The 26,974-nt window shown below is 50.9% G+C and overlaps 2 protein-coding genes and 1 pseudogene across 4 annotated transcripts in view; 2 read left to right on the forward strand and 1 right to left on the reverse strand.

Moving 5' to 3' along the window:
- The window catches only part of LOC310823733 (uncharacterized protein), a 566,003-nt gene that overhangs the window by 361,221 nt on the left and 177,808 nt on the right, over positions 1-26,974 (forward strand). The gene's annotated exons all lie outside the window — the stretch shown is intronic.
- Positions 283-4,080, reverse strand: hspb3 (heat shock protein, alpha-crystallin-related, b3). 2 transcript variants are annotated; one of them, XM_083696889.1, is made up of 2 exons: positions 3,846-4,080; positions 283-821 (listed from the first exon to the last, which is right to left on the reverse strand). In XM_083696889.1, the coding sequence occupies exon 2, from the start codon at positions 802-804 to the stop codon at positions 352-354; it is 453 nt and encodes a 150-aa protein (XP_083553015.1). In that variant the 5' UTR covers positions 805-821; positions 3,846-4,080; the 3' UTR covers positions 283-351. The 2 variants fall into 2 exon arrangements, with proteins under 2 accessions (XP_083553015.1, XP_083553014.1); XM_083696888.1 differs by lacking the exon at positions 3,846-4,080 and adding an exon at positions 2,165-2,299.
- On the forward strand, positions 1,088-24,318 carry LOC310823729 (annotated as a pseudogene). Its single transcript has 8 exons — positions 1,088-1,117; positions 6,380-6,701; positions 6,979-7,035; positions 7,180-7,371; positions 7,898-8,012; positions 8,133-8,257; positions 23,333-23,848; positions 24,070-24,318. The product of its transcript is annotated as an uncharacterized misc_RNA (transcript).

The following is a 26,974-nucleotide window of genomic DNA, read 5'->3' on the forward strand; positions in this document are numbered from 1 at the left end:
TATAATGTATATAATATATCATATAATGTGTGTGTTTGTGTGTGTCAGATAAAACAATGTGTGTCAGATAAAACAATCAATTTATTATTATTATTATTATTATTATTATTATTATTATTATTATTATTATTATTATACTATTTATTGTACATGTACTATTTACTAAAAATAAGTTCATGTACAATTTAACTTTAATTAATTAATTTTAACCCTAACCCTAACCCTAATCCATAACCTGAAGTGATATCGGACTCCAAATGATGATTCAAAAGTTGTTTTAATATTGTTTTAGAAATAAGGTTGTATAATTCACACAATTCACACATTGTCGTCATTAGGACTCCACTCGACTCACACCTTGGACTCGACGACCAGAATGCCATCGTGACCCAACAACGCCCTCAAGTCGGCGGCAACCCGCACCTTCCTGGGCGGCAGGGGGTACTCTCGGGTGAAGCTCCTCGCCACCGAACCGTGCTCGTCCATCCTTGCCCCGTGCCGGGCCTTGATCAGGAGCCAACCTTCGAAGACCTGGATCAGGATGTCCTCCGGTCGGAACTGGGAGACGTCCAGCAAGACTTGGAAAAGGGGTTCGTTGGCGGCCGGTTCCGGGTCTGGAATCATTTCACCCCCCCTCCTCGTCCCTCGTCTCCCACCTCCGTCCTCCGGGGGGGGGAAATCAGGTCCCGGAAGGGCGAACAAGCAGTGATCCTCTGTGCACTCGCACAAGTCTCGGCCTTCGAACCGAGCCCTGTGGCGCACCGGACTGAATATCCAGTGTCTGATCGCGACTCCCGGCTCCATTTCGCTTTCCTCCCCTCCTTTGTGAGAGAGAGAGAGAGAGAGAGAGAGAGAGAGACCGTTGTGTGTTCCTTCCTTCCCTCCTTCCCTCCTTCCCTACTTCCCTCTTTCCTACCGTTGTGTCCTTTGTGACCGTTATTGTCCTTGTGTCAGAGAAAGGAAGCTTCGGACGGGTCAGATGTTTAAACAGAGAGGAGAGGGTCTATTTTAAGGACTAAGGGGGGGGGGGGGGGGGGGGGTAGGGGGCAGCCTGGTGGGGGGGGTGTCCCAGAGAGGGAAGCTTCGGATGGACGGATGGACGGACGGGGTTCAGATGGTTAAACAGAGAGAGAGGGAGGAGGGTCTATTTTAAGGACTAAGGGGGGGAGGGAGGAGGGAGTCTGGTGGGGGGGGGTGTCCCAGAGAGGGACGCTTATGGACGGGGGGTCAGATGGGTGAAACAGAGAGAGAGGAGGGTCTATTATTATTATATTTTATTATGTTATATTAATATAACATTTATATATTATATTATACTTGTGTCTGTGTGTGTGTGTGAGACAGCCTATCTGTTTGTCTGTCTGTCTGTCTACCTGTCTGTCTGTCTCTCTATCTATCTGTCTGTCTGTCTGTGAGACAGCATGTCTGTCTCTCTGTCTGTCTGTGTGTGTGTGTGTGTGTGTGTGTGTGTGTGTGAGAGAGACAGCCTATCTGTTTGTCTGTCTGTGTGTGAGAAAGCCTGTCTGTCTAACTACCTGTCTGTCTGTCTGTCTGCGTGTGTGTAGTGTGTCTGTGTGTGTGAGACAGCCTTTCTGTTTGTCTGTCTGTCTGTGTGTGAGATAACCTGTCTGTCTACCTACCTGTCTGTCTCTCTGTCTGTCTACCTACCGACCTGTCTGTCTGTGTTTGTCTGTCTGTCTGTGCCCCCCCAGAAGTCTTAAACTAACTCCTGTGTGTCTCCCCCCCCCTCCCTCCCTCTCTCCCTGTGTGTGTATATGTGTGTGTAAATGTGTGTGTGTGTGTCAGTCTGTGTGTGTGTGTGTGGGGGGGGGGGGGGGTGGAAACGCGCTGTGTCATCATTACTCGACATTCCTTCAAACCCACCCCCTCGTTGCTAGGCAACCCCCCCTTTCCCTCCACCGTTCGTATTTTACGACATTTGTTTTGAAAAAATATTTTTACGACACTCCTTCAAACCACACACTCTCCCCACCCCCTCGTTGCTAGGTAACCCACCATATCCCGTCCCTTTCCGACATGTTCTTTTCCTTTACGACATTCCCTCAAACCCACCAACTGTTCCTCGTTGCTAGACAACCCCACCCCTCCCTCATTTTACGACATCTTTTTATTATTATTATTATTATATCTTTACGACATTTACTTCTTCTTTACGAGAGAAGGGGAGACAGACACCATGGAAACCACCGACACCGTCGGCTCCTCTGGTACCCGTAGCGGGTCCTCTGGGACCGTCTCCCCCGGTGGTACCGTCTCCTCTACCGGCTCCTCCGGCGGCTCTGGGACCGTCTCCTCCGGCGGCTCTGAGGCTAATGCTAACGGGGCTAACTAACGAAGCTAACGAATTTACCTACCGAGTGCAGTGTTGACGGGGTGCTAAAGGCTAATGCTACCTGGGGCTAACGAAGCTAACGAATTTACCTACCGAGTGCAGTGTTGACGGGGTACTAAAGGCTAATGCTACCTGGGGCTAACGAAGCTAACGAATTTACCTACCGAGTGCAGTGTTGACGGGGTGCTAAAGGCTAATGCTACCTGGGGCTAACGAAGCTAACGAATTTACCTACCGAGTGCAGTGTTGACGGGGTGCTAAAGGCTAATGCTAACGGGGCTAACTAACGAAGCTAACGAATTTTTTTTAGATTCGATTAGATTCAACTTTATTGTCATTGTGCAGAGTACAAGTACAGAGACAACGAAATGCACTTAGCGTCTAACCAGAAGTGCAAAATAGCAGAAAGTGCAATGAACAGTATTTACAGGTAGTGCAATATATGAGCAGTAAGTAGTGCAGTATAATATAAGTAGTGCAGTATAGCAGTATATGAATTAGCAGTAGCATTATAGCATTATAGCAGAGTAAATAAGTTACAGTATGAACAGTGTAGCAGCATATGAGCTGTATGGGTAATGCAGTCTAGCAGTATATATGTATTAACAGTAACATGAGGTAGATAGCAGAATAAATATAAATATGGAATGCCGTATAAACAGTAAACAGGTATGTACAGTATGTGCAGTAGTATTAAAGAAAATATAAGGATATGTGTATTATGAACAGTATGGACAGGTATGTACAGAAGAGCAGTGGTATTGAGTAAGAGCAGGGGAGGGGAGTAATAGTGCAATTGTCCGGGTGGGGGTTGGGGGGGGGGGTTGCAGGGGTTGGGGGGGGGGGTTGCGGGGGGTTGCAGGGGTTGGGGGGGGGGTTGCAGGGGTTGCAGGGGTTGGGGGGGGTTGCAGGGGTTGGGGGGGGTTGCAGGGGTTGGTAGGTTGTCAGGTAGTGTTCGAGTTCAGTAAGGTGACAGCCGCAGGGAAGAAGCTGCCTCTGAACCTGCTGGTTCGGGTGCGGAGAGACCTGTAGCGCCTCCCGGAGGGGAGTGGGGTGAACAGTCTATGGTTGGGGTGAGAAATGTCCTTGACGATGCTTGACGATTTACCTACCGAGTGCAGTGTTGACGGGGTGCTAATGCTAACTGGCTCTAACGACCGTGTGTGTGTGTGTGTGGAAACGCGCCGTGTCATCATTACTCGACATTCCTTCAAACCCACCCCCTCGTTGCTAGGCAACCCCCCCTTTCCCTCCACCGTTCGTATTTGTTTTGAATAACTATTTTTACGACACTCCTTCAATCCACACACACTCTCCCCACCCCCTCGTTGCTAGGTAACCCACCATATCCCGTCCCTTTCCGACATTTTCTTTTCCTTTACGACATTCCCTCAAACCCACCAACTGTTCCTCGTTGCTAGACAACCCCACCCCTCCCTCATTTTACGATATCTTTTTATTATTATTATTATTATATCTTTACGACATTTACTTCTTCTTTACGAGAGAAGGGGAGACAGACACCATGGAAACCACCGACACCGGCGGCTCCTCTGGTACCCGTAGCGGGTCCTCTGGGACCGTCTCCCCCGGTGGTACCGTCTCCTCTACCGGCTCCTCCGGCGGCTCTGGGACCGGCTCCTCCGGCGGCTCTGGGACCGTCTCCTCCGGCGGCTCTGGGACCGGCTCCTCCGGCGGCTCTGGGACCGTCTCCTCCGGCGGCTCTGGGACCGGCTCCTCCGGCGGCTCTGGGACCGGCTCCTCCGGCGGCTCTGGGACCGGCTCCTCCGGCGGCTCTGGGACCGGCTCCTCCGGCGGCTCTGGGACCGTCTCCTCCGGCGGCTCTGGGACCGTCTCCTCCGGCTCCTCCTCTGGTACCGGTACCCGGACCTCGTTTCTGACCCGGGCCACGACGCTCAACCTCCACACCGGGAACCTCGTCAACCGGAGCCGGCTGAAGAAGAAGTGTCCGTCGTCCCCGAGTGAGGAGGTAAGAAGGGCGGGGGGGGGGGTCGGGAGGCTAGAGGCTAATGCTAACGGGGCTAACGAAGCTAACGAATTTACCTACCGAGTGCAGTGTTGACGGGGTGCTAAAGGCTAATGCTAACGGGGCTAACGAATTTACCTACAGAGTGCAGTGTTGACGGGGTGCTAAAGGCTAATGCTAACTGGAGCTAACGAAGCTAACGAATTTACCTACAGAGTGCAGTGTTGACGGGGTGCTAAAGGCTAATGCTAACTGGAGCTAACGAAGCTAACGAATTTACCTACCGAGTGCAGTGTTGACGGGGTGCTAAAGGCGAATGCTAACTGGCTCTAACGAACTGACCGTGTGTGTGTGTATTATGAATGTGATTAAATAAATACTAAATATGTCGTTTTATTGTCATTTTCTGTCTGTCTGTCTGACCTGTTGTTGCCCTCCAGCTCCAGGATTGTATCCGCGCCACGCTGTCTCTGACCTGTCTGTCTCTCCATCTGACCTGTCTGTCTGTTGTTGCCGTAGCTCCAGGACTGTATCCGCGCCACGCTGAGTGACTGGTCCTCCGAGACGCCGTCGGCCGGGGAGAAGGTGAGACTCATCCCTCTCTTCTCTCTCTCCTTTCCTGTCTCTCTCTCTCTCCCTCCTTTCCTCCTGTCTCTCTCTTCCTTCCCTCCTTTCTTGTCTTCCTTACCTCCCTCCCTTCCCTCCTTTCTTGTTTCCTGTCTTCTTTCCTTACTGTCGGCGGAGGAGAAGGTGAGACTCATCCCTCTCTTCCCTCCCTCCTTTCCTTCGTCTCTCTCTGGATGCTCCACACGCACAGACACGCACACCCACATACAGGCACACTCACGCGCCCAGAGGCGTCAATGTTTAGTGAGTCAAGTGGCAACGTGTGTGTGTGTGTGTGGGTGCTCCTGAGAGAGGGAGACACACACACTCACACAGACACACCCGTGTTTAGTGAGTCAAGTGACAACTTCATATTTATATTTATTCTGCTATCTACCTCATGTTACTGAGATAGATAGATAGAAACTTTATTTATCCCAGGGGGAAATTCAGGTTCCAAGTAGCGTACAGACATAGGGGTATCACACATAACATACACATACAACATTAGCAGTATTTTATACAGGCGAGGTGCAGTTGTAAATGTCTTTGCAGTTAGGTGAGGTGCTAAAAGGTAAGGTGCAATTATAGCATTAAATACTAAAAACTAAATACGGGCTACATAAATATGGACTATTTTTAAAGTGCATTTAGTCCAGGCTGGTGGAGGGAGGTAGGGGCTCTGTATGAGACCTAGCATAGCTAGTAAACATTGTAGATAATGAGGTGAAACAGTGACATGATACATGATGGTGATGTGATACAGAGGGTGGAGGTTATGCAGAGAAGTCCATCTCTTTGCCCTTGATTGACATGTTGTAGAGTTGTATGGCTCTGGGGACAAATGATTTAGTCAGTCTGTCAGTTTTGCTTGTCAGTGCTCGTAGCCTCCAGCTGATCAAGCTCTTCTGCTGGATGATGGTGTGGTACAGTGGGTGACCTTCATTGTCCATGATGGTGAGCAGTTTGCTCAGAGTTCTTTTTTCCATTACTGAAGTCATGCTCTCCTGTTAATACACATATATACTGCTAGACTGCATTACCCATACAGCTCATATGCTGCTACACTGTTCATACTGGAACTATTTATTCTGCTATAATGCTATAATGCTACTGCTAATTCATATACTGCACTACTTACTGCTCATATATTGCACTACCTGTAAATACTGTTCATTGCACTTTCTGCTATTTTGCACTTCTGGTTAGACGCTAACTGCATTTCATTGTCTCTGTACTTGTACTCTGCACAATGACAATAAAGTTGAATCTAATCTAAAACGTGTGTGTGGGTGGGTGCTCCTGAGACAGGGAGAGAGAGAGGGAGACACACACACAGGCAGGGAGACGGGGGGGAGGCAGAGAGGGGGGGGGGTTAAACAGGGAGGGAGGTTCTGCTGAGGTCAGCTAATCTCTCTCTCTGGTTCGACTAGTCTGGTCTGTCTCTAACCTGTCTCTCTCTCTCTAACCTGTCTGTCTGTCCAGGAGTCAGACGTCCTGGACTGCTCCCCCCCCCCAGGCACGCCTGTCTGTCTTTCTGTAATCTGTCTGTCCTGAACCTGTTTGTCTCTCAGACCTGTCTGTCTCTCCAGGAGTCTGACGTCCTGGACTGTTCCGGCCATCACGCCTGTCTGTCTCTCTCTCTCTCTCTAACCTGTCTGTCTCTCCAGGAGTCTGACGTCCTGGACTGCTCCACCCCCCAGGCGGCCGAGACCACCATCACACCGGAGGAGAGGGAGGAGCTGAAGGTGTCTGGTACGCTACGACAAGCTAACGCAGGCTAACGCTACGCTAATGCAGGCTAAGGCAGGCTCACGCAGGCTAACGCAGGCTAACACATGATACCGCCACCACATGCTGCCGCACGCTAAAACACACCACGATAACACATGCTAATAAATGCTAGTGCATGCTAACACCGGCTCACACGCACCACGATAACACACGCTAACCCAGGGCTAACAAACGATACCAGCCCATGATTACACACGACGCGACCACACGTTAACCCAGGCTAACGTTGTCGTTGCAGTCAAGCTGTTCCTGTGCGAGTCGGACCAGTCGTGCATCAGACAGGCTGTCGACCTGGGTGAGTCCTGCCTGCCTGCCTGTCTGTTTGTCTCTCCCCTCCACAGCCTGTCTCACCCTCACCCTGGCGACCAGGAGGACAACATCCCCCCCCCCACACCCAGACCCTCTCGGACCTCTAACCTGTCTCCCTCCCCCCCAACAGCCTGTCTTACTCTCGCCCTCTCCCAACTCGACTCGGTCATCCTGGCGCCCCCTCCCGGCCCCCCAGACCCTCTCGGACCTGCGGCCGGCGTGGGTTGTCTTGGAAACGCTGGTAGCGTCCGGGAAGGTGGTCGCCATCGGGACGTCGGACCTGGACAAGGGCCTCCTGGAGGAGCTGCACAACTGGGCCCAGGTGGGTGTCTGTCTGTCTTTCTCTGGCCTGTCTGTTTGTCCTGGGCTGGGGGGGGAGGGTGGGCGTCTGTCCCTGACCTGTGTCCTGTGTCAACCTGGCGTCCTGGGGGGGGGGGGGGGGGGGTGGTTCTGTCTGTCTAACCTGGACAAGGGCCTCCTGGAGGAGCTGCACGACTGGGCCCAGGTGGGTGTCTGTCTGTCTGTCTGTTCCTGACCTGTCTGTCTGTCTGTCTTTCCTGGACAAGGGCCTCCTGGAGGAGTTGTACGACTGGGACCAGGTGGGTGTCTGTCTCTGACCTGTCTGTCTGTCCTGGACAAGGGGCTCCTGGAGGAGCACTACGACTGGGCCCAGGTGGGTGTCTGTCTGTCTGTCCTGGGCTGGGGGTATCTGTCTCTCTCTCCATGTCCAAGGTGAAACCCCACCAGTAACCAGGTCAACCTGAGGGCGTACGTCAACTGTCTGTCTCTCTCTGTCCCAACCAAGCAGTTAACAGTGTCTCTCTCTCTCTCTCTCTTCCGTATTCAAGGTGAAGCCCACCAGTAACCAGGTCAACCTGGCATCCTGTTGTGTGATGCCCCCCGATCTGACAGCGTACGCCAAGCAGGCGGGGGTCCAGCTACTGACCCACAACGACCCCAAAGGTGGGTGTCTGTCTGTGTGTCTCTCTCTGACCTGTCTATCCCCCCTCTAACCTAACCTCCCTCTCCATCTGAGCTGTGTCTCTCTCCCTCTAACCTGTCTGTCTCTCTGTCGTCTTCCAGAGCTCATCACGTCGGCGGGCTTCCAGGAGGCGCTCCGTGAGAGCGCGGCATTAGCGACGGCATCCCACGGCGACACCGACCGTGATGACCGTGGTGACGCGGCGTCGGCGTGGCGCCTCCGCTGGGTCCTGCGCTACGCCATCATCGTCAAGAGCCGCGGCATCATCAAGGCCAAGGGCTACCTGGTCCACGCCACCCGGGTAGCATAGCATAGTCTGGTGTAGTCGAGGATAGCCTAGTGTAGTGTAGCCTTAGCGTAGCATAGCCTGGTGCGGCCTAGCCTTAGCGTAGCATCGTGTAGCCTTGGTTAGCCTGGTTAGCGTATGCCGGACGACACCTAGGTTCAGTTGAAAGGCTTAGCTACGGGTTTAGCCACGCTAGGGTTAGCTCATAGCGGCTAACGTGAACCAGACGTTGGTTGGGGCCTGCTGTTAGCGCTGATGTTGAAGTGCCTGTCTGCCTGTCTGTCAGAGTACACTAGCTAGCGGCTAGGTGGCTAAAACATGCTAGGTAGCAGCTAGGTGGCTACTCACACCCACACACATTTGATTGAATTGATGACTAATAAAATAATTCATGGATTAAAAAAAAACAGATGATGTCGTTTTGGTTATTTCATTAAAAAGGGAGGGAGGGGGAGGCGTCTGGTTGATACCCTGACCCTATCCCTGTAGGGCGTCTGTGACCCCCCCACTACCCCCCTGTACCAACCCTAACCCTAGAGACCTCTTCACCCCCACTAAACCTAACCCTAACTCCCTATCAGCTCGTGAGGACAGTTAGGGGTTAGGTTTAGGGTTAACCGTTGCCGAGAAAAAGTCAAGCGGGAAAAGATTTTGATTTTTTAAATGATGGGTATGTCACACACATGTTTTCTGTTTTGGGTTAGGGTTAACCCTAGTACAGGGGGGTGGTGGGGGTGAAGAGGTCTCTAGGGTTAGGGTTAGTACAGGGGGGTGGTGGGGGTGAAGAGGTCTCTAGGGTTAGGGTTAGTACAGGGGGGTGGTGGGGGTGAAGAGGTCTCTAGGGTTAGGGTTAGTACAGGGGGGTGGTGGGGGTGAAGAGGTCTCTAGGGTTAGGGTTAGTACAGGGGGGTGGTGGGGGTGAAGAGGTCTCTAGGGTTAGGGTTAGTACAGGGGGGTGGTGGGGGTGAAGAGGTCTCTAGGGTTAGGGTTAGTGCAGGGGGGTCATCAATTCAATCAAATGTGTGTGTGTGGGTGTGTGTAGCCACCTAGCTGCTACCTAGCGTACTCTGACTGACAGACAGACAGACACAGACAGACATACAGACAGGCACTTCAACATCAGCGCTAACAGCAGGCCCCAACCAACCAACCAATGTCTGGTTCACGTTAGCCGCTATGAGCTAACCCTAGCGTACCTAACCTAACCCTAAGCGTGGCTAAACCCAAGCGCCGTCCGGCAAACGCTAACCAGGCTAACCAAGGCTACACGATGCTACGCTAAGGCTACACTACACTAGGCTAGCCTCGACTACACCAGACTATGCTACGCTACGCTACCCGGGTGGCGTGGACCAGGTAGCCCTTGGCCTTGATGATGCCGCGGCTCTTGACGATGATGGTGTAGCGCAGGACCCAGCGGAGGCGCCAGGCCGACGCCGCGTCACCGCGGTTACGGTCGCCGCGGTCATCATGGAGCGCCTCCTGGAAGCCCGCCGACGTGATGAGCTCTGGAAGACGACAGAGAGACAGGTCAAAGACAGACAGACAGCTCAGAGGGAGAGGGGGGGAGGGAGAGAGAGAGACAGGTTAGAGGGGAGACAGACAGGTCAGAGAGAGAGAGACAGCGCCTCCTGGAAGCCCGCCGCCGAGATGAGCTCTGGAAGGAGAGAGAGAGAGAGACAGGTTAGAGGGAGAGACAGACATGGAAAGAGAGGGAGGGAGAGAGAGAGTCAGGTCAGAGAGAGACAGACAGCTCAGATGAAGAGGGAGGTTAGGTTAGAGGGGGGACAGACAGGTCAGAGAGAGACAGACAGGTCAGGGACAGAGAGAGAGACACACAGACAGACACCCCCAGACAGACACCCACCTTTGAGGTCGTTGTGGGTCAGTAGCTGGACCCCCGCCTGCTTGGCGTACACCGTCAGATCGGGGGGCATCACACAACAGGACGCCAGGTTGACCTGGTTGTAGTGACTAAAACATTTCCTATTGTATATCGCTCAGGGTCTGGCTAGGTAGGCTGTAGTAGACGCTAGTAGAACAAACGGAGACGAGAGTTACGTTGAAATAAAATGATCTTCGGTTTATTGTTCCATTTTCCACAAAAATGATATTCAAAATGCAGGCTATCAAAATTATAAAGCAATCTAGTAAGCTAAAATATGCTACCATTTGCGAACAAACAAACAGGCTGTCAAGGTCAAGATCAAGGTCTAAAGACTGTGTGCTTTCCTAGCCAAAAACCCCTACTGGTAGCCTTGGCACTTCCTATATAATAACGGACCTCTCCACCTGCAGGGGGAGCCACTAAACAGAAATCACCGTCACACATATTACAACATAGAAAATAAGCACTTTATGTCCCAAAAGAAAAATATAGAAATTGGCTCCTACACTGGTTACTGGTGGGCTTCACCTTGGATACGGGAGAGAGAGAGACAGGTCAGGGAGAGACAGACAGACAGGCCATCAGATCGGGGGGCATCACACAACAGGACGTCAGGTTGACCTGGTTACTGTTGGGGTTTCACCTTGGACATGGAGAGAGAGACAGACAGGTCAGGGAGAGACAGAGACAGACACCCACCTGGGCCCAGTCGTAGCGCTCCTCCAGGAGGCCCTTGTCCAGGACAGACAGACAGATCAGACAGACAGACAGTTCAGAGACAGAGACAGACACCCACCTGGGCCCAGTCGTAGTGCTCCTCCAGGGGGCCCTTGTCCAGGACAGACAGACAGATCAGACAGACAGACAGTTCAGAGACAGAGACAGACACCCACCTCGGCCCAGTCGTAGCGCTCCTCCAGGAGGCCCTTGTCCAGGACAGACAGACAGGTCAGAGACAGAGACAGACACCCACCTCGTCCCAGTTGTACAACTCCTCCAGGAGGCCCTTGTCCAGGACAGACAGACAGGTCAGGGATAGAGAGAGAGAGAGAGAGATGTCGCCGAGGGCGAGACTAGTATGGCCTTTACCCGGCCTGAACATCACACTCAGAGTTACGTAGTTAGTAAGATAAGTCAGAGACCGGGGAAGGGTCCTGTAGCGACGGGTAAAGCTGCTTGTATACTAGGGGAGTGTACTCCGGAGGAAATGCCAAAGGATGGGGAGGCCAGGGACACCGTCAGTGTTGAAGAAGGGCCACCTGAGATGGAAGCCGGGGCACCGGTTGGGCTTAGTGAGCAGAGGGCATCCACTGAGGCAGAGAAATTACCCTTAAACACCCAGGAGATGGAGCCAGACTCAGCTGAAAGCAAGGCTATAGATACTGCACCGGTACACAGTGGACGAGAGTTGTGTGTGTGTGTGTGTGTCTGTGTGAGTGTGCGTATGTGTGAGTGTGTGTGTGTGTGTGTGAGTGTGTGTGTGTCTTCCTCTCTCTCTCCCTGTCTCAGGGGCACACACACATACACACACACACACACACACAGCCTAGTGAACTGGCCTCTACCACCGATACTGACACCGAGTCGACTGACTCTGGATCCGCTTCTGATGCTTCTGAATATAGGCCAAGGGCTAGGCCCAGCAGGCACACCTATTATAGGCCAAGGGCTAGGCCCAGCAGGCACACCTATTATAGGCCAAGGGCTGTAATAGATAAACGTATGGGTCGTAAAACTCCCGGGAAGCCACCTAAAAGCCAGGGGGTGCAGGAAAAGAAGGTGGATACACCACCACCCCCGCCAGGATCTCCAACCTCCTTAGGCACGCCAACTCGACGGGGTTGGAACTGGAGCTTCTCTAAATCTTCACTGACCAATAGTAAGACAGACGGATAGGTTTTGTTATTTTCTCATTTTTATCGTTTTAAATGTTATCATGTTAACATTTTAATCACGCTGTCTGTAACCCCATTTTATGATATTTTAGCTATGCTGTAATGCTTTGAACATTAATTAAACATCATATCCTGCATTCAAAGCAACAGTGTCATGAAATGTAATGGTTTATAATTTTTACTTTAAATTGTAGAACTCAGTATAAGTCACATATCTCCTCCTGGTAATGAAAAAGGTTATAGGCTACTGTGCATGTGTTATCATAGGATCTGAAGGGTTATATCTGGCCCATTATTATTACCTCCATTGGGTATATTTTCCATACCGATAAATCTTGTATCCGCAACCACACCAACTGGCACTCATTGAGGTTAGAGAACCGCTTCTGTGCACGGTTTTATAGGGGTGACTTTTCAGTGCATTTGAAGTGAGTGAAGGAAGCTTTTATGGAGGAACTATGGGATTTTTAGGCTGTTAACAGCGGAGTGAATCTAACCACCACCGACCTACACCGGACCCCGAGGTCCAAACCTGTTACTAGAGGGTTGGTCCCGGAGCCCTGTAAAGGGCTTTGAGTTCTGGTTGTGAATTTTATATTTTTAAACTGAAACTCAACTTTTGCCGGGAAACAGAGACAGAGAGAGACAGACAGACAGACAGACAGACACACACACCGTCCAGGACAAACAGACAGGTCAGGAACAGACAGACAGACACCCACCTGGGCCCAGTCGTGCAGCTCCTCCAGGAGGCCCTTGTCCAGGTCCGACAGACAGACGTCCACCGGGGGGCCGAGGGGGGGGCGCCAGGATGACCGAGTCGAGTTGGGAGAGGGCGAGAGTGAGAGTGGTGTCATTTGTTAGCCTGTGTTAACGTGTGGTCGCGTCGTGTGTAATCATGGGCTGGTATCGTTTGTTAGCCCTGGGTTAGCGTGTGTTATCGTGGTGCGTGTGAGCCGGTGTTAGCATGCACTAGCATTTATTAGCATGTGTTATCGTGGTGTGTGTTAGCGTGCGGTAGCATGTGGTGGCGGTATCATGTGTTAGCCTGCGTTAGCCTGCGTTAACCTGTCTTACCCTGCATTAGCGTAGCGTTAGCCTGCGTTAGCTTGGCGTAGCGTACCAGACACCTTCAGCTCCTCCCTCTCCTCCGGTGTGATGGTGGCCTCGGCCGCCTGGGGGGTGGAGCAGTCCAGGACGTCAGACTCCTGGAGAGACAGACAGGTTAGAGACAGACAGGTTAGAGTGAGAGAGAGACAGGTAAACAGACAGACAGGTTAGAGAGAGAGACAGACAGGTCAGAGAGAGAGAGACAGACAGGCGTGATGGTGGCCTCGGCCGCCTGGAGGGTGGAGCAGTCCAGGACGTCAGACTCCTGGAGAGACAGACAGGTCAGAGAGAGAGACACAGGTAAACAAACAGACAGGTTAGAGAGAGAGAGACAAGTTAGAGACAGACAGACAGACAGAGAGACAGACAGGCGTGATGGCCTCGGCCGCGTGGGGGGTGGAACAGTCTAGGACGTCAGACTCCTGAAGAGACAGACAGGTCTGAGAGACAGACAGGTTCAGGACAGACAGATTACAGAAAGACAGACAGGGGTGCCTGGGGGGGGGGAGCAGTCCAGGTTAGAGACAGACCAGACTAGTCGAACCAGAGAGAGGGAGAGAGAGAGAGAGATTAGCTGACCTCAGCAGAACCTCCCTCCCTCCCTGTTCAACCCTCCCCCCAAACCTGCCTCCCCCCGTCTCCCTGCCTGTGTGTGTGTCTGTGTGAGTGTGTCTGTGTCTGTGTGTGTGTGTCTGTGTGAGTGTGTGTGTGCCTGTGTGTGTGTGTGTGTCTCCCTCTCTCTCTCCCTGTCTCAGGAGCACCCACCCACACACACACACACAGACACACACACACACACACACACGTTTTCACTTGACTCACTAAACATTGACGCCTCTGGGCGTGTGAGTGTGTGTCTGTGTGTGTGTGTCTGTGTGTGTCTGTCTGTGTGTGTGTGTGTGTGTCTCCCTCTCTCTCTCCCTGTCTCAGGGGCACACACACACACACAGACACACACATGTTGTCACTTGACTCACTAAACATTGATGCCTCTGGGCGTGTGTGTCTGTGTGTGTGTGAGTGTCTGTGTGAGTGTGTGTCTGTCTGTGTGTGTCTGTCTGTGTGTGTGTGTGTGTGTGAGTGTGTGTGTGTATGTGTGTTGTGATGGCCCAGCCGGTGAGCAGTGCCCCACAGAGACACCTGGTGGCCACAAGGGGGAGGCAAAGGCAGCCATGGGGTGTCGTGCTGGATGGGAGGTACTATCCCAGTTCTATGTCCTGGAGACTCCGCCACCAATCAGATGACTCAGCTCACCGCTCACAGGTGCGCTGAGTCAGCTCGGCGATCCTGAGGCCTTTTAAACTCCCCAGGACAAGCTGAAGACAGACTGGCTGGAGGAACGAGTCGAGACCAGACACCCGCTAAGCCAGTCTCATAAGCCAAACGGGAGAGAAAGCCTGGAAGACGGAGAGGAACCCCCCAACCGACCGGAGGAAGAGGTCAGTGAAAGGGACCCGATATCCCACTAACTTTGGCCTGTCTCTCTTTCTCTCTCTCTGACGACAAGAAGAACCCGGCGGAGCGCCGTAGCGCCAACCGCCAACCCGGTGAAGATTTGAGTTGCCTTTCGCCTCTCCCTTTTCCCCGCACCTTAGAAATAAAACCCTACGTTGATTTCACCGCAACCCCTGTTTCCGCCTGTTTCTATTCTCATTGGTTGACCCACTGTTGCGCCTGTCGACCAGGCTCCCACAGTGTGAGTGTGTGAGTGAGTGAGTGTGTGTGTCTGTGTGAGTTTGTCTGTCTATCTGTGTGTGTGTGTGTGTTTGTGTCTCCCTCTCTCTCACACACACACACACACACACACGTTGTCACTTGACTCACTAAACATTGACGCCTCTGGGCGCGCGTGTGTGTGGATGTGTGGAGCATCCAGAGAGAGACGAAGGAAAGGAGGGAGGGAAGGAAGGAAGGAAGGAAGAGAGGGATGAGTCTCACCTTCTCCTCCGCCGACAGTAAGGAAAGAAGACAGGAAACAGGAAAGGAGGGAAGGGAAGGAGGGAGAGAAGGAGGGAGGGAAGGAGAGAGAGAGAGAGACAGGAGGGAGGGGAGAAGGAGGGGAGAAGGAGGGAGAGAGAGAGACAGGAGGGAGGGAAGGAGGGAGAGAGACAGGAGGGAGGGAAGGAGGGAGAGAGGGAGAGAGACAGGAGGGAGGGAAGGAGGGAGAGATACAGGAGGGAGGGAGGGAGGGAGAGACAAGAGGGAAGGAAGGAAGGAAGACAGGAAAGGAGGGAGAGAAGGAGGGAGGGAAGGAGGGAGAGACAGGAGGGAGGGAGGGAGGGAGAGAAGGGGGGAGGGAAGGAGAGAGAGAGAGAGACAGGAGGGAGGGAGAGAAGGAAAGAAGGAGGGAGGGAGGGAGAGACAGGAGGGAGGGAAGGAGGGAGGGAGAGACAGGAGGGAAGGAAGTAAGGAAGACAAGAAAGGAGGGAAGGAAGAGAGAGACAGGAGGAAAGGAGGGAGGGAAGGAGGGAGAGAGAGAGAGACAGGAAAGGAGGGAGGGAAGGAGGGAGAGAGAGAGAGACAGGAAAGGAGGGAGGGAGAGAAGAGAGGGATGAGTCTCACCTTCTCCCCGGCCGACGGCGTCTCGGAGGACCAGTCACTCAGCGTGGCGCGGATACAGTCCTGGAGCTACGGCAACAACAGACAGACAGGTCAGATGGAGAGACAGACAGGTCAGAGAGAAACAGACAGACAGACAGATAGACAGACAGATAAGACAGAGGGACAGACAGGTCAGAGACAGCATGGCGCGGATACAATCCTGGAGCTGGAGGGCAACAAAAGACATACAGGTTAGACAGACAGACAGAGAGAGAGAGAGACAGGTCAGATAGAGAGACAGACAGGTCAGAGACAGCGTGGCGCGGATACAATTCTGGAGCTGAACGGAAATGACAGAAAATGACAATAAAACGACATATTTAGTATTTATTTCATCACATTCATAATACACACACACACACACACACACACACACACACACACGGTCAGTTCGTTAGAGCCAGTTAGCATTCGCCTTTAGCACCCCGTCAACACTGCACTCGGTAGGTAAATTCGTTAGCTTCGTTAGCCCCAGTTAGCATTAGCCTTTAGCACCCCGTCAACACTGCACTCGGTAGGTAAATTCGTTAGCTTCGTTAGCCCCGTTAGCATTAGCCTCTAGTCTCCCGACCCCCCCCCCCCCGCCCTTCTTACCTCCTCACTCGGGGACGACGGACACTTCTTCTTCAGCCGGCTCCGGTTGACGAGGTTCCCGGTGTGGAGGTTGAGCGTCGTGGCCCGGGTCAGAAACGAGGTCCGGGTACTGGTACCAGAGGAGGAGCCGCCGGAGACGGTCCCAGAGCCGCCGGAGGAGCCGCCGGAGACGGTCCCAGAGCCGCCGGAGGAGCCGGTCCCAGAGCCGCCGGAGGACACGGTCCCAGAGCCGCCGGAGGAGCCGGTCCCAGAGCCGCCGGAGGACACGGTCCCAGAGCCGCCGGAGGAGCCGGTCCCAGAGCCGCCGGAGGAGCCGGCGGAGATGGTCCCAGAGCTGCCGGAGGAGCCGGAAGAGGAGACGGTACCACCGGGGGAGACGGTCCCAGAGGACCCGCTACGAGTACCAGAGGAGCCACCGGTGTCGGTGGTTTCCATGGTGTCTGTCTCCCCTTCTCTCGTAAAGAAGAAGTAAATGTCGTAAAGATATAATAATAATAATAATAATAAAAAGATATCGTAAAATGAGGGAGGGGTGGGGTTGTCTAGCAACGAGGAACAGTTGGTGGGTTTGAGGGAATGTCGTAAAGGAAAAGAAAATGTCGGAAAGGGACGGGATATGGTGGGTTACCTAGCAACGAGGGGGTGGGGAGAGTGTGTGTGGTTTGAAGGACTGTCGTAAAAATAGTTTTTCAAAACAAATACGAACGGTGGAGGGAAAGGGGGGGGGGGGTTGCCTAGCAACGAGGGGGTGGGTTTGAAGGAATGTCGAGTAATGATGACACGACGCGTTTCCACACCCACACACACACGGTCAGTTCGTTAGAGCCAGTTAGCATTAGCCTTTAGCACCCCGTCAACACTGCACTCGGTAGGTAAATTCGTTAGCTTCGTTAGTTAGCCCCGTTAGCATTAGCCTCAGAGCCGGTAGAGGAGACGGTCCCAGAGCCGCCGAAGGAGCCGGTAGAGGAGACGGTACCACCGGGGGAGACGGTCCCAGTGAACCCGCTACGGGTACCAGAGGAGCCGCCGGTGTCGGTGGTGGTGGTGGTTTCAATGGTGTCTGTCTCCCCTTCTCTCGTAAAGAAGAAGTAAATGTCGTAAAGATATAATAATAATAATAATAATAATAATAATAATAATAATAATAATAATAATAATAATAAAATGTCGTAAAATAAGGGAGGTTGGTGTGTTTGAGGGAATGTCGTAAAGGAAAAGAAAATGTCGGAAAGGGACGGGATATGGTGGGTTACTTAGCAATGAGGGGGTGGGGAGAGTGTGTGGTTTGAAGGAGTTTCATAAAACATTTTTTTCTAAAAGATGTCGTAAAATACGAACGGTGGAGGGAAAAGGGGGGGGTTGCCTAGCAACGAGGAGGTGGGTTTGAAGAGCCTACATGGTTCTACTAACATAGACTAACTACATGTTTCTACTAGCCCTAGGGTTAGGGTCAGGGTTTAGGGTTAGGGTTTAGGGTTAGGGTCAGAGTCAGGGTTAGAGTTAGGGTTAGGGTCAGGGTCAGAGTCAGGTTCAGGGTCAGAGTTAGGGTTAGGGTCAGAGTCAGGGTCAGGGTCAGGGTTAGGGTTAACTCGTCTCCTAGGCCTGTCTGCACATTTGGGTTGTCATGACGTTGCTAAGTGAAGTGTTAACACTGGAAAGAAAACGTCCCCTTTGGTTTCCACTGATGTTCTATTATACTAATGTTCTATTATACTAAGATTATATTACACTGATGTTCTATTACACTGTTCTATTACATAAATGTTCTATTACACTGTTCTATTACATAAATGTTCTATTACACTAATGTTCTATTACATAAATGTTCTATTACACTAACGTTTTATCATACTAATGTTCTATTATACTAATGTTCTATTACACTAATGTTTTATTATACTAATGTTCTATTATACTAATGTTGCTGTTGCTGTATGTACTGTGACTGAGAGATAGATAGATTGTGCGTCAACAATAGGAATGTAGACTAGTTGGAATATTCTATACGTGTCGCTCCAGCTCACCGTGGGAGAGTGAGAAACGTCCTCTCGATTCCTTTGTATGTCTTGACATGTGAAGAATTGACATTAAAGCCACTTTGACTTGACTTTGACTTTGACTTATGGAGGGCACTGTAGTACTGACATTGATCCCAGTGCCTGCATGTGCGTCAACAATAGGAATGTAGAATAGTTAGAATATTCTATACGTGTCGCTCCAGTCACATTCTTTACAGGTTAGGGTTAGGGTGCACCCTAAGCTGCCACTAAACTAACACCTTTAGTTGTTTTTGCAAAAGAAAATACCATTTTAAAGGTCAGGTTGTATGATAACGGTTCAGTGACAACGAGGAATTCTTGCTTATGCGTAGGCTGAAGAATGAGTTTCACCAGTCACAACTGCTTCACTCAGTGTTAGGTTAGGGGGTTAGGGGTTAAGGTTAGGGTTAGGGGTTAGGGTTAGGGGTTAAGGTTAGGTTTAGGGTTGGGGTTAAGGTTACGGTTGGGGTTAGGGTTGGGGATAGGGTAAGGGTAAGGGTTGGGGTTGGGGTTAAGGGTTAGGGTTAGGGTTGGGGATAGGGTTAGGGTAAGGGTTAGGGTTGAGGATAGGGTTAGGGTAAGGGTTAGGGTTAGGGTAAGGGTAAGGGTTAGGGTTAGGGTCCATCACAGAAATGATTGGAAACTCAAGACTGCCATGACATGCATGTTCTTTACAAGTGTATGTAAACTTCTGACCACAACTGTATCTATCTACCTATCTATCTGTCTGTATGTCTGTCTATCTATCTGTCTATCTATCTGTCATGTAAACCATGAACCATAGTTTAAGACTGTAGCCAAGAACATGAACCATAGTGTAACTGTCACTATTGCTTCATTCACTATTACCCATACTGATTAACCTCTTCTTTGTTTTGGGTTAAAGGCTCACTTTTATCTTCTAGGAATCTTGGTTTTATCAAATTAAAGCTGAGAATCTCTACTTTAACCTTGTAGTAATTGTTTGATTTCAAATGTAAACTGTTGGAGTACAGAGCTAAAAGAAGACAAAATGCTTCCTCTTTCCAATACTTATGGAGGGCACTGTAGTACTGACATCTATCCCAGTGCCTGCATGTGCGTCAACAATAGGAATGTAGACTAGTTGGAATTGTTTATACGTGTCGCTCCAGCTCACCGTGGGAGAGTGAGAAACGTCCTCTCGATTCCTTTGTATGTCTTGACATGTGAAGAATTGACATTAAAGCCACTTTGACTTGACTTTGACTTTGACTTATGGAGGGCACTGTAGTACTGACATTGATCCCAGTGCCTGCATGTGCGTCAACAATAGGAATGTAGAATAGTTGGAATATTCTATACGTGTCGCTCCAGTCACATTCTTTACAGGGTTAGGGTGCACCCTAAGCTGCCACTAAACTAACACCTTTAGTTGTTTTTGCAAAAGAAAATACCATTTTAAAGGTCAGGTCGTACCGGAGAAGGGGCGTGACATGGGAGTGTTTGGGGACATTGAACACCTGACGAGCGGCTCCTCCCCCCTCCTCTCCTCACCTATAAGAGACAACAACAGATGGGTTGAGCCTCACTCTCTCTGAGAAGATCTCCGGAGGTATGGTGCCTACACTGTGTGTGTGTGTGTGTGTGTGTGTGTGTGTGTGTGTGTGTGTGTGTGTGTGTGTGTATTGTATTGTATTGTTTGTTAGGAGACTGCGTTAAATATCATACAGGTACAAGTCATCTTTCAGTAACTGACTGTCATGTGTTGGATGAAGTAGTTTTGATGTGGTAACGACTTTTTCAAATTAGCTTTAGTTTGACAAACTGTATTTCTATCAAGGGCTTTAGTGTAGTTCTACTTCTTCCTTTGTAAAGTAAATGGTAATTTAATAGTCATTTCGGGTTAGTTGATTTTCAGAGTAGCTTCTCCAACACTGTACATCACATTCTAATGTTAAGTCATGTTTATTATTCTGTGTTTGCGATGGCTCAGCTCATTTTGATTTGGAATAGTTTTGGAATAATAAGCCAAACAGCCCAGTGTTTCTCCAATCCATGTAATTGTTTGATTTCAAATGTAAACTGTTGGAGTACAGAGCTAAAAGAAGACAAAATGCTTCCTCTTTCCAATACTTATGGAGGGCACTGTAGTACTGACATTGATCCCAGTGCCTGCATGTGCGTCAACAATAGGAATGTAGAATAGTTAGAATATTCTATACGTGTCGCTCCAGCCACATTCTTTACAGGTTATGGTTCACCCTAAGCTGCCACTTAACTAAAACCTTCAGGCTGTTTTTGCAAAAGAAAATACAATTTTATTGGTAAATCTTGGTGTGTGTATGTGTGTCTGTGTGTGTGTGTGTGTGTGTGTGTGTCTGTGTGTGTGTGTGTGTGTGTGTGTGTGTCTGTCTGTGTGTGTGTGTGTGTGTGTGTGTCTGTATGTGTGTGTGTGTGTGTGTGTGTGTGTGTGTGTGTTTGTGTGTGTGTGTGTATTGAATTGTATTGTTTGTTAGGAGACTGCGTTAAATATCATACAGGTACAAGTCATCTTTCAGTAACTGACTGTCATGTGTTGGATGAAGTAGTTTTGATGTGGTAACGACTTTTTCAAATTAGCTTTAGTTTGACAAACTGTATTTCTATCAAGGGCTTTAGTGTAGTTCTCTTCTTCCTTTGTAAAGTAAATGGTAATTTAATAGTCATTTCGGGTTAGTTGATTTTCAGAGTAGCTTCTCCAACACTGTACATCACATTCTAATGTTAAGTCATGTTTATTATTCTGTGTTTGTGATGGCTCAGCTCATTTTGATTTGGAATAGTTTTGGACTAATAAGCCAAACAGCCCAGTGTTTCTCCAATCCATGTTGTCACTGAGACAGACTCTCTCCCCTGCAGCTCTGTTTCCACTTTCACTGTCAAACTCCACCAACATGGGCTCAGCTCCGCTGGTTCTGCCGCTCCTGGTTCTGCTCACCTGTGCAGGTAAGTCACATAGTGTTCCCTCTGTCTGTCTGTCTGTCTGTTTGTCTGTCTGTCTGTCTGTCATATTGTCACATACATTCCATTCTCCCATTCTCCCGTCAAACGTCACCAGAATTGCTTGTTGGTCACTAGGTTGGTTACCAACCTCTCTCTGTCTCTCTCTCTCTCTCTCTCTCTCTCTCCCTTTGTCTCAGGTGCAGCCTGGGCAAAAGACCATACCATATTTTTCAGCTCATGTCCAATCAAATTCTTTGGAAAGATTTATACTAAGGCCACTGTGAGTCAAAATCAAAGTCACCTCCATCAAAGCTGTTATTATGACATCATTATATATATCATCATTAAATATCATATAGTGACATCATGTTCTCTCATTCCTCCCACATCAGTACAGTACCGACAATTTCACTCTGTGTTTTGGTGAGAGGCCCAGTGCAGGATGGGGAGACTGCATTCTGGGGCCACAGATTCCTCGTATGTCGCTATATCCAATATATATAGCGAAAACAACTACTTCAATGGGATACTATACACAACACAACATTCCTGGCAGCACAGAATACAATGATCGAGAAAGTACTTGCGTGGTGTATCACAGGAATGGAAAAGTAATTACTCCTCTTCTACACAGACATCAAACACATGAAACTGTTCTACACACAACTATGAAACTGTTCTAAACACAACTATGAAACTGTTCTAAACACAACTATGAAACTGTTCTAAAAACGACTGTATATTAAGAAATGTATTTCTCATGAATCACCTGAGCCCAGGCTCACGCTGTCTTCCTGGTCCTTCTCAGGTCATGATGAGCTTCAGGGTTCTCAAAGACGGAAACACCTTTCTACAATATGTAGTTTACGACAAGTCATTGACCGGCGTAAGTATATTATTTGTATATTGTTTATTGTATATTAAAACATTCCAAAAGGCTGTGTCATCCATCATATGGAAGGTACCTGTCAGGAACTGCTGTGGAGCCTTTTCTCAGGGTGTCATAGCAACACCATGTTTCAAGCAGCTTTGACAAACACATTTAATAACAATTAGAATTGATCAAATTTAAGGAATAGAAAATATGTTAGGATGGGCTCATTGTAATGCATGGAAGGAATGAGGAATTTTATCAAACACGTGTTTCTACCTCCACCAGCCCCCCCTGGTCCAGTCCTATGTGGTCTCCATAGTGATGGGTTGATTGTCTTTACTCTTGATAGGATATTGGGTATACCACTGAAGGAGGGGACATCATAAAGAGGATCCCGATGTCTGCATCTATGTCCCAATTCAATTATTTCGGCCTGGTTGGCTGTGATACAGGTAATTTCAACAGATCTAACATCCTGGTAGACAGTTCTCTGGTGTGGGCGGGGCCTGGTAGACAGCTCTCTGGTGTGGGCGGGGCCTGGTAGACAGCTCTCTGGTGTGGGCGGGGCCTGGTAGACAGCTCTCTGGTGTGGGCGGGGCCTGGTAGACAGCTCTATGATGTGGGCGGGGCCTGGTAGACAGCTCTCTGGTGTGGGCGGGGCCTGGTAGACAGCTCTCTGGTGTGGGCGGGGCCTGGTAGACAGCTCTCTGGTGTGGGCGGGGCCTGGTAGACAGTTTTCTGGTGTGGGCGGGGCCTGGTAGACAGCTCTCTGGTGTGGGCGGGGCCTGGTTGACAGCTCTCTGGTGTGGGCGGGGCCTGGTAGACAGTTCTCTGGTGTGGGCGGGGCCTGGTAGACATCTCTCTGGTGTGGGCGGGGCTTGGGAGACAGCTCTCTGGTGTGGGTGGGGCCTGGTAGACAGCTCTCTGGTGTGGGCGGGGCCTGGTTGACAGCTCTCTGGTGTGGGCGGGGCCTGGTAGACAGTTTTCTGGTGTGGGTGGGGCCTGGTAGACAGCTCTCTGGTGTGGGCGGGGCCTGGTAGACAGCTCTCTGGTGTGGGCGGGGCCTGGTAGACAGCTCTCTGGTGTGGGCGGGGCCTGGTAGACAGTTCTCTGGTGTGGGCGGGGCCTGGTAGACAGCTCTCTGGTGTGGGCGGGGCCTGGTTAGGTGACCTATCTTTGTCTCTGTGCCCCGCAGGGACGTCTCGCCTCATTTTCGGTCAGAAATTCACCAATCCACAAAACCCCTGTGACACCATCAGCTGTGGTGTCAAAGGTCTCTCAACGCTGGGATGCAGCGAAGCTGAAACCTGTTCTGAAGCTGGATGTGTTCCCAAAATCAATGTGTGCGTTGTCACGGGCGACCCTCACTTCATCACATTTGACGGGAAACGTATCCAAAGCCAGGACCGATGCTCCTACAACGTCCTCGCCATCAACAGCTCCGTTACAGACGCTGGTTTCAAAGTGGCGACCATCCCCGGGAGCCGCAGGAGCATCAACAAGTCCTTTGTTGACAAAGTGCACGTGGATCTAAAAGTGGGCGTCGATCAAGCCAGCGTCGTCCTGGGCCAGGGAAGGAAAGTCTGGGTAAGTTGGGCCACCATCACAATCACTCCCCCTACATACATGTGTGTGTGTGTGTGTGTGTGTGTGTGTGTGTGTGTGTGTGTATGTGTGTGTGTGTGTGAGAGTGAGAGTGAGAGTGAGATTGAGAGTGAGAGTGAGTGTGTGTGTGTGTGTGTGTGTGTGTGTGTGTGTGTGTAACTGGGCAGATTCACCATATCTCCCTGCCTGGTCCTTGGCTGTAGGTGAACGGAACGAAGGTGAACGTGTCCACGACCGTTGAGGTGGCCTCTGGCGTGTCTGTCAATAGTAGTGACAGGATGGTGGTCGTCCGTCTCAGCATGTACAACACCACCCTCGAGTACAACGGCTACACCCTGGCCATTCGGAAGGTCGGAGTTCGTCCGCTGGATGGCGTCTGTTCGCACGGTGCTTCCAGCGGGGACCCGGCGAAGTGGAAGAACAGCAACTACGGTTCAACAAGGTAAATGTTGTCAGGTTATGATGGAGTAGCAATCCAGGACACACACACACACACACACACACACACAGTCCTGAGTGATGTACTCACCCCCACTTCCAAGTGATATATCCTCGAACCCCGGGCCATGTTGCTCCTGTGTGTGTGTGTGTGTGTGTGTTGCTCCTCCACAGCTGTGCTGCCAACATAACAACTGACATGAGAGCCAACTGCACTGAGAAGGTCAACCAGCTGTGTGGCGTCATGGCCAATAGCAGCGGCCCCTTCGCCGCCTGCCATAACTCCACCCCCCCAGGGCCGTACGTGGAGGCCTGCGTGTTTGACCTGTGCCGCCACGGCCCAGTGGACCGCACCCTCTGCTCCTCCATGGAGGCCTACGCCATGGCCTGCCTGCTCTCTGACGGACAGCTGGACAAGTGGAGGACGCAGGCCAACTGTCGTAAGTCACATTCTCAATGTTTCCTCTCGATGCATCCATTCTGTTTGGGTCGCCTGTGTGTGTGTGCGTGTGTGTGTGTGTGTGCGGTAGGGTGTGTGTGTGTATGTGTGGTATGGGGTGTGTGTGTGTGTGTGTGTGTGTGTGCGGTAGGGGGTGTGTGATTTCTAATGTTACTCTGTCTGCTTATCAAACCCTTCTCTCTCTCTCTCCTCCTCCTCCTCCTCCCCCTCCTCCCCTCCACCTCCTCCTTCCCCCTCCCCTCCACCTCCTCCTCCCCCTCCTTACCTCCACCTCCCCCCCTCCCCTCCACCTCCTCCTCCTCCCCTCCTCCTCCTCCACCTCCCCCTCCTCCTCCTCCCCTCCTCCTCCTCCCCCTCCCTCAGCATCCAGAGACCCCTGCCTGGACATGGACTGTGCTGACCATGAGTTCTGTGGGGAGAGGAACGGTGAATCTGTCTGCCTCTGTCGCCGTAGTTACCTGGACTCTGTCAAGGAGAGGGGTCCTTTTGGTATGTGCATGATCCCAAACCCTGTGTGACCACTCTACTAAATGTGTTTGAACAGTGTGTGTGTGTGTGTGTGTTTTCTTGATTACCTGTATGTGTATATGTGTGTGTGTGTTTTCTTCATTAACCTCTCTCTGTGTATGTGTGTGTGTGTGTGTGTGTGTGTGTGTGTGTGTGTGTGTGTGTGTGTGTGTGTGTGTGTGTGCACGCCTCTCTTTAAAGATCCTTTAACAAGCTGCAGTGGGAGTTCTGCCAGCTTGTCTCTGGAACGCTGTCGTCTGGTTGAGGCAGACTTTGATTACAAGACTCTGCACCTCAACGACCCAAGCTGCATCGGGGTGTTAGAGAAGGGCGTTGTGGTGTACCGCTTCGACAACCACAACCACAGCTGCGGCACTCTGCTCACGGTACCAAAACACACATCAAACATCTATAGATGACCCAGCAAGGCTGGGGTTCTAACCAGGCTGGGGTTCTAACCAGGGGTTCTGGCCAGGCTGGGTTTCTAACCAGGCTGGGGTTCTAACCAGGGCTTCTAGCCAGGCTGGGGTTCTAGCCAGGCTGGGGTTCTAACCAGGCTGGGGTTCTAACCAGGGGTTCTAGCCAGGTCAGGGTTCTAGCCAGGTTGGGGTTCTAGCCAGGTTGGGGTTCTAGCCAGGCTGGGGTTCGAGCCAGGCTGGGGTTCTAACCAGGCTGGGGGTCAGTGAGTGAAGCCCCTCTCTCCCCTCTCCACAGTCCAACAACACTCACATCATCTACAAGAACTCCGTCCAGAGGAACTACAACTCCTCCATGGCCATCCACCGCATGGACGAGACCAACCTGGACTTCTCTTGCGCCTACACCAAGGACACCTCCCAATCTATGGCCCTGGGCATCAAGGTCAAAGACAGGTGTGTGTATGTGTGTGTGTGTGTGTGTGTGTGTGTGTGTGTGTGTGTGTGTGTGTGTGAGGTCACCCAGGCCTTTCACTGTGGTAATACATGTGTAATGTGATGCACATTACCGGGAGAGAATACCTTCCAGCCAGAGGAGTTCACAGCGTTAAAACAAGGTCAAGGTTGGTATCGTCAGTGTTGGGGAAGCGACTCTGAACATCCATTTAACTCAGTTACCAACAACTTTACGAGGCAGGAAGTTGAACGTCACTAAAGCTACCGTTGATGGAAATACAGCTTGTTACTTTGAAAAAACAAACAAACCAGGAAACTACTTCGTCCGACACACTAGGAGGGTTAGCGATAGCGTCTGGTCAGAGGGTTATGGGTGAGGCTAGGCTAAGTGTTATCACTAGGAGGGTTAGCGATAGCGTCTGGTCAGAGGGTTATGGGTGAGGCTAGGCTAAGTGTTATCACTAGGAGAGTTAGCGATAGCGTCTGGTCAGAGGGTTATGGGTGAGGCTAGGCTAAGTGTTATCACTAGGAGGGTTAGCGATAGCGTCTGGTCAGAGGGTTATGGGTGAGGCTAGGCTAAGTGTTATCACTAGGAGAGTTAGCGATAGCGTCTGGTCAGAGGGTTATGGGTGAGGCTAGGCTAAGTGTTATCACTAGGAGGGTTAGCGATAGCGTCTGGTCAGAGGGTTATGGGTGAGGCTAGGCTAAGTGTTATCACTAGGAGGGTTAGCGATAGCGTTGCAGTCAAACTGGACACGCTGCCCATGAGAACCAGATCCTCATCCACACTCCGAGCCATGGACTGATAGTTTTACTGTTGGTATTTGGAGA

This window comes from Argentina silus, assembly GCF_951799395.1.
Source record: "Argentina silus genome assembly, chromosome: Y".
Taxonomy (NCBI): domain Eukaryota; kingdom Metazoa; phylum Chordata; class Actinopteri; order Argentiniformes; family Argentinidae; genus Argentina; species Argentina silus.